Consider the following 15,779-nt stretch of genomic DNA (forward strand, 5'->3'; position numbering starts at 1 on the left):
CCACTCAAAAATCGCGCTGCCTCCGCACGTCATCAGAACCACGTGACCGCAACCCAACTATTGGCCTCTGTTCCTTTTGACACCAAAGGCCTTTCTTGGCATCATTTCTATGCAGGTCAAATTTGTACAGCCATGTTCTGTTTGTAGATTGATCCATGTGCACACAGTAAGCTACAGGAGTGCAGGCATATTTAATCATCTTCTGCACTCCTTGCTGCTGTTGTAGATATTTTTGTCTATATTGTTACATAGTTTGATATCATAAGCTCATATAGTTTTTGACAACCTTGAAGAATCAAGAGCACTAAAAATACTGTGTGCTTTAGAGAAATGTTGATTTAAGTATCTGGTAAAAAGTCTACAGCTCTATAGCCTGTGAAAAACAGTTGTGCTCTGTAACTACTACAACGTTTGCTGAGGTTACTTGGTGACGAAGAAGAATCAGGGATCCACACTCATTAAGGAGCCATTCATTGTCATGGCATTCTCAGCAGTTTGTGCACCACTGACTTCATGGCGACGTGTTCACATAGTCTAAGCCTGGGGAAAACTTCTAACCAACTGCCATAATAGTTTCATTTCATTAACCGCTCTGACTGGTAATGAGAGAAGCAAAGTGGTGACTAATGGCAGTGGGCAGCAGCTAGTGCTGCGGAAGCAGGTGCCAGTGCTAAGCATACACTAAGTGTTTTGTTAGTGTTATATGAACAAATGGTTAGGTAGAGGAAAGGAAGGAAAAGAGGACTCCTGAGTACAGATGGAGATTTAATGAAAAGCAAGCAAAGACTCGCACTACAATGTGACGGATGAACTCCAAACATCATTAAAAGTCTGACTAAGCACATTTGACAAACCGGTGTACAAATGAACCAGATGGCGCACAGCGTAGTGCCATTACTGGAATAAAAGCAAAAGCAGCGCTCCTATTTAGACACAAGTGTGAACATGATCATTATGACCATTTTAATTAGTGAAAACAACTAAAGATAATTACTGCAAATAAATGAAGGCATGCTTTTTTTGCTGAAAGCCTTATTTGTCCAACTAGGCTGATTTGCTGAGAATATTAGTTCTGCTCTTGGCTTTACACCTAATGAATTTTTAAACCCCATTAAACTGAACCAGACACGAGGGCAGTTGTACACTTGTTAATGCAGTGTAATTGATGAGCTGTATTGCTACTGGAGGCAGTGGCTCAGACTAATTAGTTGTGCACTGAAATACAAAAACATGGCATATATAACTTGTTTTGCCTCATTCCAGTTTAACACATGCTGACCCCCTTTTTTTGTCCTCCTTTTCTACTAATAGAGCAATCTACTTTGGTGCTTACTCCACTGCCAAAGAGAAACTGAACGGCGTGTTGGAACCTGACTCCACACAGGTGCACATGGTGTCGGCTGGAATAGCAGGTAACTACATGTCTGCAAAAAAGTCTTTTTTTAAAGTCAAAGTTAAATTAGTTGCATAAAACACTCTCAAGTCTTTTTCTTACAGTCTTCTTCTATGGATTTAAGATTTTAACTTCCTTGCCTTAAACTTAAAGAATCCCCACAGTGGTGGTACAAAAGACTACTAGTACCTACTCTACTCAACTCAACTTTACTGTACTCGGTTTCAGTCATTTTTTTCATGATAATTGAGTACCACTTAATATGCATAGGGTCGTTATAGCAACGCGCCCGAAAGTCCACGGCGTCATTTCTATCCAACAAACAACATGACAGCGGGCGATAGTGATGCAATACCTGCTGCTCAGTGTGTGGCTTTTTCAGACTCCGGGACCACCTTGTTGTTTTTGTGTAGCCGTTTCCCTCATTGCTGGATTTCAAAAATGGCGTTTCTGATTTTTGTAAGAGAGTGGCTCTCATGAGTCATCGAGTTACGCCATTGACTGGCCAATCAGTGTCATGCACTGATTGGCACATGTTGCACATGTTGATGTCACATTTCCAGAACCATAAGTCAGTTTATTTGTACATTTGAACACTGGAGTCTGTGAAGAATGACTCACTTTTGGAACCAGCCTCAAGTGGCCAATGTGGGAACTGCAGGTTTTGGCACGTGTGTTTTTTGTTTTGTTTTGTTTTGTTTTTAAATTAGCTTTTGTTTTTTGTGCTTTCTTTTTTTCTTTATCCAGCACAAATATAATCTCTTCATTCTTAAACTAATTTGGTGGTGCAATAAAGGTCAGACTGCAAATATGAAATGCACATCCATATCGTTTCCTTAAAAACTATAGAGTTTTAAATTTATAAAGTATTTTTCATTGCAGTAAATGGCTATGTCAAAAGAAGAAGAAGGAGAAAACTAGAGGTGTTTTATGCAACTAGTCCCCAAGGCATCAGACAGACATGCATCATCGTGTCCTGCTTTTTAGAAACTAAAATAGCAGTTGTTTCTAATGTTGTGAGCATATTGATCTTGACTCTTCAGTGTTGGTGAGCTTCCACAAATAGTCATGTTACATGAAAGTTAAAGTGGTAAAACTAATGTTGTATCAAATTTGATTAAAATCCAGTTCCATACAAGTTGTGACGTGTGTACAATGTTGTAAATCTCATCAACCCAAATACTGTTCCCAGTAAAACAGTAAAAAAAGTCATGAAATGTTCAAATCTAGACATTTTACTTTTTATCAAACATATTAGCTCATGTTGAATTTGATGGCAGCAACATGCCCCAGAAAGTTGGGTGAAGACAGCAGAAGGCTATAAAAGTCAATTGGACTAAAAAGAAACATTTGGAGGAACATTTTGCAACTAAATAGGTTACCTGGCAACAGGTCAGTAACATGATTGGAGCATGATGATGAAGAGCATTTTAGAGGGACAGCCTTTCACCAGTTTCCAGGAAACGGTGTCTATAAATTTCATCATACTGTTAATCAGACATTAAATATCTCATCATCTACAGTATATAAAATCACTAAAAGAGCTCTAAAAGAAATCCCTGTGCACATTCTGGATGTACAGACAGAACTTCAGTAAAAACAGGAATGATTCTGTCATGGAAATCAGTGCATATTTCTGAGATTTTCAAATGCATTGCATTCAGTTTTATTTCGATTTTACTGCGTCCCAACTTCTATGGAATAGGGGTTGTAGGAAAATCCTACAGGCAACACTTGTGTTTCTTTACTAGTTGCTGTGTGTGTGTGTATGGCTCCCTTTGCAATGCTGATTAAAATAAATGTGTTATGAGGTCAGATTTAAATACCACTCCACAATTCTCTGATGCCTTGCATGTCAGGGGTGGGTTATCTGCTCTCAAGTGGCTGATTGTTTTGGGAATAATAAACCTGTATGATATGGGTCAGTCAGACTGCTTCACTGGGTTTCTGGGTGAATCCAAAGTTCACAGTAACACCACTTGTAGCACACCATGACTTAGACCTTTCAGCAAACCAGTCAAGGTCAGCGTCACTACATTTCCCTCCAGCAGCAACCAACAGAGCTGCCTGAGCTGAAGTGACAGGTGACGAGGTGTTAACACTCATCTCATCTGTACGTGACACACATAGCAGAGGCTAGAGCAGTTTTCTGCTGTTGATAGCAGGAAGAGTAAGCGTAGATGCTAGTCTTTCAGCCTCAGGATGGTGGTGCATTCGATGATTCCTCGTTTATACTATTCCCACAGTATTTTAATTTATTTAATAAAATATCAATATCTGGTCTCCATGTATCGATATAATATCACCATGCAAAAGATTGCGATACTATGCTGTATTCTTTTTTTTCCCTTCCCTACCACTAACATTTAAATACAAATATTAAGTAATATTAAGATGTATGGAATATAGATTGCATAACCTAGTAAAAATCCGAATGGCAGGTGAAAGATGACATTAAGAGGCTCTATATAGGAGCGTAAAGTATAATAGACAGTGCAGAGTGTTTTCAGTTTTAGGGTTTGAAATAAATTGTTAGCAGATGATTCTCTGCTTGACACACTTGGATATGATGGTTGAGGAGCTGCAGAAAGGCTCAGTAAAAATAAAAAGATAATGCAGAGCTTTTCTAGTAGAGCTGAAAATGAGCATAACCGTCCCTATTATCCCTTAATCCCTCAGAACTGCAGGTATCCATGCAGCATTGTAGTTTTGCAGTACTCTTGCATTAAACTGTTATTTTTATGTAAGGGGATTTATTTCAATCAATGAACAGCTGTTCTCTCCCGTCATATCCATTCTGCTGTCTTTGTGTGTGTGTGTGTGAGTGTGTGTGAGTGAGATTTCACATGACGTTGTGCATTATGTTAAATCCTGCGGGGTGATGGTGGGAATGGGATCTTGAATGGTTGCATGCCGGGTCTTTTCGCAAACACACAAGCCCTGTGTCTGTTTTAGGCTTTTACTCTACCGTAGCTCTCCTCTCGCAAGGGCATGAGACCCCCGCACCACCAGGGGTCTCTAGCTGCATCTGTGAGGAGTTACTTGGGTCTGCGTGAGTACTCGCCACAGATCTGTGCTTCTTCTTATGTCTGGTTCTTCTTTCTCTAACTCTCACCTAGCTCATTGGATAAGATGGAGTTTTTCTCTCTTTCTTACAGCTGTTAGCATGACATACAAATCTTATAACATGCAGTTTCCCCTCTACTTGGGGCTACCTGCTTTTGTGGCTTTGATATTTTTTTAATTTAATTTAATTAATTTATTTTTTTACTAAAAGAACCTGTTTATTCTTACTTTACTGTTAGCATCTTGAGAATTAGCTTATCATATTTCTTCATTTTGTAGAAGAGTAACCTTGTTGTGTTTTTTTACCCTCTTTAGGTTTTACAGCCATCACCGCAACCAATCCAATATGGCTCATAAAGACGCGTCTACAGCTGGATGCAAGGTGAACAGTTCATGTAGCTTTCTCTTTCTTTTTTCTCTGTTGCTCTGATATGCGTCACCACACAGATATTCGCTGTCATTGAAGAACATGTTGCTATCTTTATTTCTGAATCCTCCTTCATAGTTTAAACCAGTTCTACTGAACGAGCGCTGCTTTTGTTTGCACCTTGTGCAGCTCGCCTGGCTGGGTGTGGTCTGTCTTTCATAACCATAAAGCTTCAGGCTTTGACTTTCCTTTTTTTTTTTTTTTACATGTACAGTAGGTTTCAGAAGTACTTGTAAATCTGACTCTGAAACACTAAGAACAAGGAGCTGTCTGTTTAGATATTGGTTGAATTTAAAGAGATCACACTCAATGCTCTGCATTTAGCTTTAAGTGTTTTCGTGCCCTTCCCACGAGGCTTGCTATGCAAAACGTTGCCAAACTGACTAAAGGTTAATTGGCATGCGAAGCGCATGATGATCATAGAACAGTTTTCACTTTACACACTCGAATGTGTTTTCAGTGTAAATTTAAACAGTGAACTGGAGACAAATCCTGTGCTTTTGTATTTTCTGCAGTGTAATCGAGGAGTCCATCTTTGCAGGAGCCTTGCTTTGTTCTGTAAACGGGTGGCTTTGTTTGTTTTGTTGAGTAATGTTACCCGGACAAAGGTTAAATTTCATTTGTGTGGAAGTCAGGTGGCTCAGCTCCCTGTTTTATGTTTTATATTCTTAGTAACTGTGTGCAGTTTTCTTTCGTTTAGGGGTTTGGGGGGGTTCTGTTTGTATTTTTTTTGGGGGGGGGTTACCCCTGAGCCATGAAAAGCTGATGTGGCATTGTCATCACCTCGCTGGACAGATGGCTGGGCGGCGTGAACACCCAAGTTTGTGACTTGAGAACGATTTTCAAATTGATACCACAGGTGTGTCTACTGAGGATCTCTGAGGTTGAATCGCAGTGATCTCGACCTCAATATCAAGGTCAGAGGTCAGGTTTTCTGAAAGTCATCCAGGATTCTGAGCTTGATATCATAGGTGTAACTAATAAGAGGCTGAGTGGCTGCTGGAATTGTTAATTATTTTACATACTGTGCTCTGTAAATGCAACTTCTGTACAATATCTCTTCATCCCTCCTTAAAGTCTCTGAAGAAGAGCAGTTTTTTTTTCTCCAAATCCACAGTGAGAGGAAGCAGTATGCTACACAGTTTGTAATCCCTCCATTTTTCTTGTGTTTTCAGGAATCGAGGCGAGCGAAGGATGAGCGCTTTCGAGTGCGTGCGTCAGGTGTATCAGACAGACGGCTTTCGGGGCTTCTACAGAGGGATGTCGGCATCCTACGCCGGCATCTCAGAGACTGTGATCCACTTTGTGATCTATGAAAACATTAAACGGCGCCTCCTGGAGGCCAAGGCACCACAGAATATGGACGAGGAGGAGGATTTGACAAAAGATGCTTCAGACTTTGTGGGGATGATGCTTGCTGCTGCCACCTCCAAGACTTGTGCCACATCTATTGCTTACCCTCATGGTGAGAGGCTGTTACTAGCTGTTCTCATCTGGATGTCTGATCACCCCCCATTATGTTCTCTTACCCACCCTCTCTCTTGTTCAAATTTGCAGAAGTGATTCGCACGCGACTACGCGAAGAAGGCAACAAGTACCGCTCTTTCTTCCAGACGCTAACGACAGTGCCCAAAGAGGAGGGCTTCCGCGCCCTGTACCGCGGTCTCACCACCCACCTGGTACGCCAGATACCCAACACGGGCATCATGATGTGCACCTACGAGCTGGTAGTCTACCTCCTGAACGGTTAAAGCCTCCCCACCCCACCCCCCTCCCTCCTCTATTTGGAGAAAGGAGACCCAGAGCACCTGCACACCAGCTAGCACAGCTAACAGCCTGCTTCCAGAGACAGCACCTCAACTGCTGTCTTGGTGACACAAGACAACACGAGCGGTCGTTCATAAAAAAGTCTGGAGTTTTGTTGTATAGACGAAGAAGGAGTGTGAGAAAGATCTTTGCGTTGGTTTGGGCATCGAGGTTTAGCAGTGGCAAAGAAGTAGATCCCCTATTTTCACTTTTATTCCATCCTTTTCTCCATTATGACGTAAACTTTCTTCCTTATGAAGAAAGAAGCTAACTTCCAGCATATTCTATCTCTTAACATTACTAATAATGAAGCTCCGTAATACCAAGTGAGCATAGAACCATCTTAAGTAAAAAGCTTAGATCCAATCCTCATGATCACTTTCTTTTAAAAACAGTTTAGCTCTAGTGCATAGTCCTCCACATATCCCTCAGAGAACCAGCAGAAATGCAGAATACAAAGGCCCCGAAGTCGATAGCTCATCTCGATGTGCATCACAGAGGTCCTGAGAGCGAGGAGGAATCGGGGGTTTGTGGCTCACAGAGGGGTGGAGGGAGGTGGATGGAAGAAGACGTGCCTTGTGTGAAGACCGTTGAGCAGCTGGAGATGCATCTCTGGCTGATCTAGAACAACAAAACGTCAAGTCATACACTGGTGTTGTTTGATTTCAGGTGCCCTCAGTCACCGTTTTTACATATCATGAAGGTAAATGCAGTCACCTGCTGGTTTTCAGCATCCCTCACACTGACTCTGTTATCATCCAAATGATTCAATTCTGTAATCTCACCAAACTAAACAACAGTATAATCCACCGCTCTAAATGCTGCTGTGGTTCATGGTGTGAAGTAAAAAACAGTAGAGGTAACTAAGCTTAACAGACTGTGGCATAGATGCAGATAAATATACGAAATAACTACCTAACGTGATTGTATTTGTCGGGCCAATTTAGTTGAGATGCAGACGTGTAGTGTGTTTTCTTTACTGGAGCACTTGGTAGTTGTTACCTTTCTCTCAGAAAACGTTATTGTTCAATAGCGGCTTTTCTTTCTCCATAGTGCTCATCTCATTGTACTCTAATTTTTATTCCCTTAGCTGGAAAATCCAGGCTAGTTTTCCAGGCGAGGACAATCCTCTTGAGTTTACACTGGAACACTTGTTGTACAGCTTAGCCAGCACGTGGAGGAGGTCGGCCAGGAATATTCTGTGTCATAAAACACACATTAATTAACTGCAGTTTAAAAACAAAAAAGAAGTTTGTTTTTCTTGATTCCCTATAATGTTGTTGTTTTGTTTTGTTTTTCAGTCGTTTTCAACCAGTTAGAAAAATCTTTTTTTGGGTGAGTGTGACCAGAGGGTCAGTGTGTTTTATGTCTTCTTTGGAAACCTTTGAGGGTTTTTTTTTTGTTTGTTTTTTTGTGGCATCTTTGTTTAAACATTACAAACAATACAGTGTTTTTTTGTTTTTGTTTGTTGTTTTTGCTGTGATTGTATTTATCCCGTTAACTTTCCTCCTGTTGTGATCCTCCCATTGTAGAGTGGGTATGTTAAACGGTGATTCAGCCCGTGACGCTAACAACGCACATCTCGCTTTATGACCACGGGCTCGCCCTTCAGATGTCTTTATCCAAACACTTCACCGCTCAGCTCTTGGTTTTACAGCACGCACAAAGGATGCTCTAGACTCTTCTTTAGACTCTCTGTGTTAAAGTGCAGAGTGTGTGCGTGTGGCATACAGTACCATCAGCACACACTCTTGATGTCGTGCAAATCCACGAGTGATCTGTTGCTGCTAGTAGCGATCGGACAGTTGCGTATCATGGTGCTGGCTTCACTCACGTGGATTTTGAAGGCTGGACAGATAGTGTGAGCTGATTGTACCTAACCCGATTAAAGGGTCATTTCACTCAAATAAGAGAAAATCTTTCCTCATCTTTCCCCCTGACTCCTAAAAATCTGGAGCGTAAAAGTGCTAACAATGAGTACATTTTATTTTTTAAACTTCGGGTGATGTGACCCTGTACATGTGCATTTCTAAGCATCTCTTCATGTTATTTGTCAGATGAACCAATCTTCCCTTGTTATTCCTCAACCCCCACACATTTGCATTATGTACCAGTGAGTGTGTGTGTGGGTTTTTGTTTTTGTTTTGTTTCTTTTGCGTGCGCTTGCCCAGATCAGACTCCCATGTGTGTCATTCAGTTGTATTGTGTGGGCGGGAGACCTGCAAACAGTGTTGTTGTTGAGTTTTGGTTTTTTTTGTTTGTTTTTTAAGTTAATCACTTGAAATTTTTTGCCTTTTCCTGACGCTCTTTGTTGTGTTGGTCCATGTTGTCCTTGATGAGTCGGCTGTGAGTGCGACTCACTATGCATTCTCTCATAACTGTTTTTGTAAAACAAAGTGTCAATAAACCGGAAGGAGTGCAAATGTATTCTGCTGTCAGAGCATCTTTCTTAACTACTCTGAAATACAATTTTTGTTAAATCTTTTTTCCTCCCCTTAAAGCAAATATTGAAATCTTTCGCCTGCTCACGCCTCTAACATGCATCACAATAACATAGTGTGTTGTCAGGATCTGTCAAATTAGTATTCTTCCTAGGATTAGCAAAAACATGAAACTATATTGGCAATATTTAGGTGTAATAAAGAGGCACTATCTTCTGTAGGTGGCTACATAAGATATTATACTGCAAAATGTATATAAATGGAAAGACGAGTGAATAACTAAAACTTAACGGGTAAACAACACTGTCAACAACAGGGTTAGATAAAATTATGTACAGTCACTGGTCACTTTATTAGGTACACCATATTACTGTTGGGTTGGCCTCCCTATTGCCTTCAGAAGTTTACGAATTCTTGGCAGAGATGAAATAAGGTGCTGGAAACATTCCTCAGAGATGTTGGTTTGTATTGACGTAATGAAACAACGTCACACAGTCGATGTTGATTGGCCCAAAGGTGCTTTTTGGGTTTGAGATGTGGTGACTGTAAGGAAACTGTCAAGAAACCAGTTTGAGATGATCTGGACTTGTGGTGGACGGTGGATCACAGGGCTGGAAGCAGTCGTCAGAAGATGTGTACACTGTGGTAATAATGGGATGACATGGTCAGCAAGAAACTATCCACCAGCAGCCTGAATCACTGACACAAGGGAGGCAAACTCTGACCCTACAACCAAGTGCTGCAACAAAAATCAAGACTCATCACACCAGGCTCTATGTGATTTGTAGCCTCAGTTTCCTATTGATGACTTTAGTTGTAACAAGTGCTTCTTTGAGTTGCTGTTTCCTTCCTATCAGCTCTAACCAGTCCGGTCATTCACCTTTGACCTCTGTAATCACCCAGAGAACTGCCACTTGCTGGATATTTTCTCTTTTTCCATTCTTTGTAAACCCTAGAGTTAGTGGTTTCTGAGCCACTCAGACCATCTTGTTTGGCACCAGCAGCCATGGTGCTAAGTACCATGGTTACTAAAAAGACAAATAATTTGTCTTCTTTCCCATTCTAGTGCTTAGTTTGAACTTAAGCAGGGTATCTCAACTTTGTCTACATGCCTAAATATATTGACTTGCTGCCATGTGATTGGCTAATTTAATATTTGCATTAACAAGCAACTAAACAGGCCTAACAATGTGGCTCGTGAGCATAAACAGAATAAGGCAGAAAGAGACCTAACACTGCACAGAAGAGCATTTAAGGTTAAAAAATGAATGGCCCAGGGGCCAGAATCAGCTTGCCAAACTCTCCTGTCCAGCCCGCTGTGCTGCTTCCTGCACAACCAGAATTAAGGTTAAAGTGGCCCACGGTGTAAAATGAGTTTGACATCCCTGATTTTAAACAAATATGTCCACTGTGTTTATAAACTGTGGTTTTCATTATTGTGAAACTTGTATTTGTACTTGTGTTTTTTCAATGTGTGTTATCATTATTTTTGCAAAGGACTTTTGTTAAATTCAATGATATTATTGTGAGAAAATGTAATAAGGTTCGTTAATTCATTCAAACCCCTGAATGTGGTAAGTTACAGCTAGCTCACTAACCTTAGCCTGCCTCCTTGTTAATGTCATTACAGGCAAAACACGTCCTGAGTGGATGTTTCTGTAGCCAACCAGACTCAGAAAAACGCTGACTGTAACTTGCATGCTTCAAAAGGCTGCACGATTTCATTCTGTAATTAAGGCTAAGAGGTATGAAATGATGATTCTCACACCACAAGCCAGCATACTTCCAGGCCCGCTCTGAGTTCCTGTGTGTGTGAGAGAGAGAGAGAAAGAAATGAGTTTGTGCTGATTAAATAGCAGGGCAAAATGTCAACTCATTACATAACATATAAATCTAATTTAACATACTGCTATTAGACTCACAGCACCAGTGTACTGATATTATTATACTGTTTTCTTTTTTCATAAACATAAGTTTGGACACAATTATCAAAATAATGACTTTTATTCTGTTACAATTATTGGTGTAGCCTGATGATCTGTTTGACCTCTTATGTGATTTGGCACCAAACAGGCTGAAAACAGCATGTCGCTGTTTGAAGACATGAAGACATGACCGAGGAAGAAAGAAGTGAAGAGAGCAAGGAAAATGAAGGTGGTCCCTGGGTGTGATGGGAGAACGAGGAAAAGGCAGATTAAATGATGCTTGATGCTTTGTAAGGAAAATGCATTTGTGGGTTGAGCAGTAGTAATTCAATTCAATTCAATTCAATTTTATTTATATAGCGCCAAATCACAACAACAGTTGCCTCAAGGCGCTTTATATTGTACAGTAGATCCTACAATAATAGATACAGAGAAAAACCCAACAATCCCATGACCCCCTATGATCAAGCACTTTGGCGACAGTGGGAAGAAAAACTCCCTTTTAACAGGAATGGTCTGTTATCTGTGATTTAGTGAGTGGTTGATTTGCTTTTACTGCATGTTCTGTTCTGTTTGTTTGATATCAGTCAAATTTAATTGAATTTCATTTTATTTGGTCTCAACAGATTGTTGAAAGCACATTACCTTCCAGCAGGTGGCAGTGTCGCCTGCTTCTCTGCCCCATTTAACTCTCACTCAAAGACTCTCAAAGTCAAGCCAGTGGAGCAGATGACAGCCTGCTTCCATCCCATTGCTCAGTCCAAATGCTTGGAGACTGGGGAAGAAAACCCCAAATTTTAATTCTAATTGACACGTGAAATTTGCATTGACTTTTTTGCCAACTAAATCAGAATATAAATGAACTGTAAAAGACACAACAACTGATGAACAATGGTGTAGCTTTCAGCTGACAAACATTCTTCCCTAATTCACAGTTAATTCCCTTTGCTAAACAACGGGCATCGCATCATCATATTAGCTCTGACTCACACACCACATGTATTTAGTTAGTGTCAGACTGAAAGGGACGAGTGTGTTCCTAAAACACGTTCCACAATCTGCCAGTGTTCTTGGAATAGTACAAAGGGCTTCAGGGTGTTGGTTGTGGCTCACTTGTAAATTGAGCACTGGGGACACACTGAAAAGCAACAGCTACGACAGAAAGTGATGGAGCCAGTAGGGCGTTATAACTGGTACCTTGTTTACCTCTAGAGTGGAAAGGAAAGGAGATTAGAAAGAGGCAGAAAGATGCTGTGATGGGAGCTTCGGGCAGATTACACAATGGATGGAGCAGAGGATAAGATATCTAGACTGCTGACCCTTCGTGTGGGTCAAGTTACAAAAACACATTCCCATAGTGTATTCTAGGAGCAACTTAGAACCTGTGTCTCCAGTAAAATAAATGCTAATAATTGACAAAGTTGTCCTGAAACAGGCTTCTTGTTATAAATTTGACTTGTCAAGCAATATTCAAGAAGAGAACTTGTAAATACCAAACACATCTCCTTTTGCAGCTATCCCCTTACCCCACTATCACCAGCTTATACACGTATTTCATATAGAACTGGCAGCTAGCTCAGCCAGATCCAAGTTCTCTGCTCACCAATTTTTACTTCTCACAAGGACCTTTTTAACTTTTTGTACTCACCCGATCAGCTCATTAAAGAACTGAGTTTCCAAAGCTTAGACTGTACATTAAACATAGATATAAGCACTGCAATATTACCTACTGGTTTTAGACTCCACAACCTCAACAAAGGTGCTTTGGTCTCTGTTTTTTCTTTTCTTTCTTTTCTTTTTTGAAGGTAAAAGTGGGCATGTTTGGACAAGAAGGATTTGTGCTAACACTAGCAAGCTTGGTTAGCAGCTAATACTAGCAAATTTGGTTAGCAGCTAATACTAGCAAACTTGGTTAGCAGCTAGCAGTAGCAAGTTTGGTTAATTGTTTCATTCTAACCCTGAAATGCTACAATCTGGTAATTGGAAGCTGTCTGCCTGTTGCAGGTTTATATGAGGGTGAAGCACTAGGCTCCAGATTCAGACAAGCAATCCCCTCTCATCTTGCTTTAGATGTCTTCCACGGCTCATACTGTCAGTGAAAAAACCACAACTCCGGCATATGGCTGACATGCACAAGGCATTATGCACACCACATTGCGTGCATGGATTAAAAAGGAAATGCATTTGCTCTCTGTCTCTAGCTCTTATTCTTCCCCGAGCACTTTAAATCTTATATTGTTCCTGGATCTTAAAAGCCACCCAAAACTAACACTAAGTGTAGCTTTTTGTATCTTAGGCGCGACTGTCTGTGGCCTGAGAATCTCCAGCCATGCTTGTGGGTCTGTGCTGTAAGGTTGTTCTTAGGCTGCATTCTGGTCATGTACTTCAGGCCTTAATTATGAGTTTTAGGGGGAAAACCATTGATATCAACTTCCGAGTTGCAATCCCAAGTTGGAAAAATAAGGGGCACAGAAGCATTTCCAGTTAGCTAACTGCAATGTCAACAGCAGAGGATTGCTGACAACGTGTCTGCACAGATACCAGTGCTCGCATTTCAGAATTAACCAATATTTATACTATCTGTATATGTCTGTGTGTGAAACACATTTTTAAACCTGTATTGTGTTTTCACGGCCAGCAGAGGGAGAGGTCTCTAGTTTTCAAGCAATTGAGATTACTAAAGTATTTGAATTCTTGGTTTACTACTGATTGATTAACTCAATAAATATTTTACTAATGGTTTTATGATCTTATTCACCAGTTTTGAGTGTTAATAAATCAAGAGTTTGGTTTGCCCTAGCCAGCGTCATACAGGTGTACATACAGTGCTTAGACCACCTGTATTTTTAAATGGTTTTTTTAATGATAATACTGTAATGTAATGTTTACATGCACATACACACACACACACACACACACACACACACACACACACACACACACACACACACACCTGTTGTTATCTGTTTAGATTTTTCAGGAAGAACTACTTACCGGTATTTGGTGTCTGGAGCACCATAGACAGTACAGATTCATCCTGTGGGCAGCAAGACCCAGACAATTACACAATTACAGAGACAGTAATTCAGCCACAGCCTGTTGACTGTGGACTTAAAAGTCAGACTGGCAAGGTTAAATTTAGAGACATTTCTTTCTGTCTGAAACACACAAACACTTACATCACTGTATATGTGAATGTAAAGTGAAGGGAAATACAGCCAAACCAGGGCAAAGTACTTCCATTTATTTTCTCACAAGCAGCTATCCTCATGATGATTCTGTGACACCACTTCGGCTGTAGGGACACTGTCCAATTACGGTCAGCCACACAACCTGGTCCACGGAGGGATTAAAAAAACTCAGACACAATGAAGGTGTGACACATGAGGACTGGATAGAGACAGATAACCAGTGGGAATGGTAGGCAAAAAAGATTAGGATGGGTGTAGATGTTGGGAGGTAGAGAGACAGAGACGACATAATGAAAGGCAGTGAATGAAAACATCCCATGTAAAGTGTCTGTCAAAGGACTCGCAGAGGATTCGGTGTGTGCTTGGTGAGAAGAGCCATGGCAGCTTCTTCTGAAGTCAGCACTGAAAAGCAGGGAGACACACACACACACACACACACACACTAACTTTCACAACTCTCACAGCCTCTTTCATAGACAATAGATACGCTCTTACACAAGAGTAGAAATTCACTGCTTGCACACTCACACAGCATGCAGCATGAGTCATGTTCGGTTGAAGTTGCTTCTGCCTCAAGTACATCAACTTTCTGACTTTATGAGTAACAGGCGTTTTACTGTCTAAGGTGACAGCTTGAAGATTGATAGGTAGATATTTTCATGCTTCTTTCAGGCTAAGTTAAGCACACCATCTCCTGACTCCAGCTTCATATGTAATAGACAGACACGAGGGGTGCTATTGATCCCATCAACGAACTTTTCTAGAAAGAAAATGAAGCGTGCTTACCAGACAATGTTGAATTATTCCCTTAATGACTCACTGCAGAGGAGCAAGGGGGAAAAAAAATCAGCTGATTTTTATTGACTGACAGGCGAGTGATCTGGGCTGTGTTAAACCCATCAGCTTCAATTCTCTGGTCCTCTTCGGAATTGATTTGAGGCCAGCTGCTTAGGGAGCCGGTGGTCTACTTTCTACAATGAGCCTCATTTCATCCAAACCTTTATTACTCACAGAGGCTTACTTGCCCGTGTTTCCGTACGCTTTTAATACCATTGCAGGTGAGATGAGCACAGCTGGAATTGGACTGGGATGATGGAGAGGGAGTTAATATTGTTATGAACTGACATTAGGTGGAGTCACAGTGGTTACTGTGAGCACACACCACACCTAAATCCAAACAAACCAGTGTGATCGTCATTACCTGAACTGGTTTGGCTTTTGTGGCAAGGTGCATTAGAAGTGAGAAATAAGCTTGCTGAGCCATTAGTTTTGGATAAATCAACAGTTTTAGATAAATCCATAAACAATGTCAGCTTTAAGTTATTTATTTAAGTATGCAACATTAATCAAAGACAAAAAAGATCAGGAAATGTTCTATGGAATGGTTGGATTACATATTGTGTGTGTCACCAAGACATAGTCTCAATTATAGAAATATTTTATTATATACTTTTTCATAACAAAAAGTAGAGATGGCACGATACCACTTTTTTATGTCCGATACCGATACCGATATCATAAATTTGGATA

At 40.7% G+C, this 15,779-nt stretch overlaps 1 protein-coding gene across 1 annotated transcript in view; it reads left to right on the forward strand.

Moving 5' to 3' along the window:
- LOC102213011 (solute carrier family 25 member 36-A) overlaps positions 1-7,949 on the forward strand; it is a 16,126-nt gene extending 8,177 nt beyond the window's left edge. Inside the window, exons 4-7 of the mRNA XM_005738356.1 lie at positions 1,312-1,412; positions 4,775-4,841; positions 6,062-6,351; positions 6,444-7,949. Of these exons, the coding sequence (XP_005738413.1) occupies positions 1,312-1,412; positions 4,775-4,841; positions 6,062-6,351; positions 6,444-6,637 (652 nt within the window). The 3' untranslated portion in view covers positions 6,638-7,949. The remainder of the gene's footprint in view (positions 1-1,311; positions 1,413-4,774; positions 4,842-6,061; positions 6,352-6,443) is intronic.
- The last annotated feature ends 7,830 nt before the right edge of the window (positions 7,950-15,779 follow it).

The sequence above is a fragment of the Pundamilia nyererei genome, unplaced genomic scaffold (genome assembly GCF_000239375.1).
Source record: "Pundamilia nyererei isolate P.nyererei 1_Seehausen unplaced genomic scaffold, PunNye1.0 scaffold00083, whole genome shotgun sequence".
NCBI classification, from domain to species: domain Eukaryota; kingdom Metazoa; phylum Chordata; class Actinopteri; order Cichliformes; family Cichlidae; genus Pundamilia; species Pundamilia nyererei.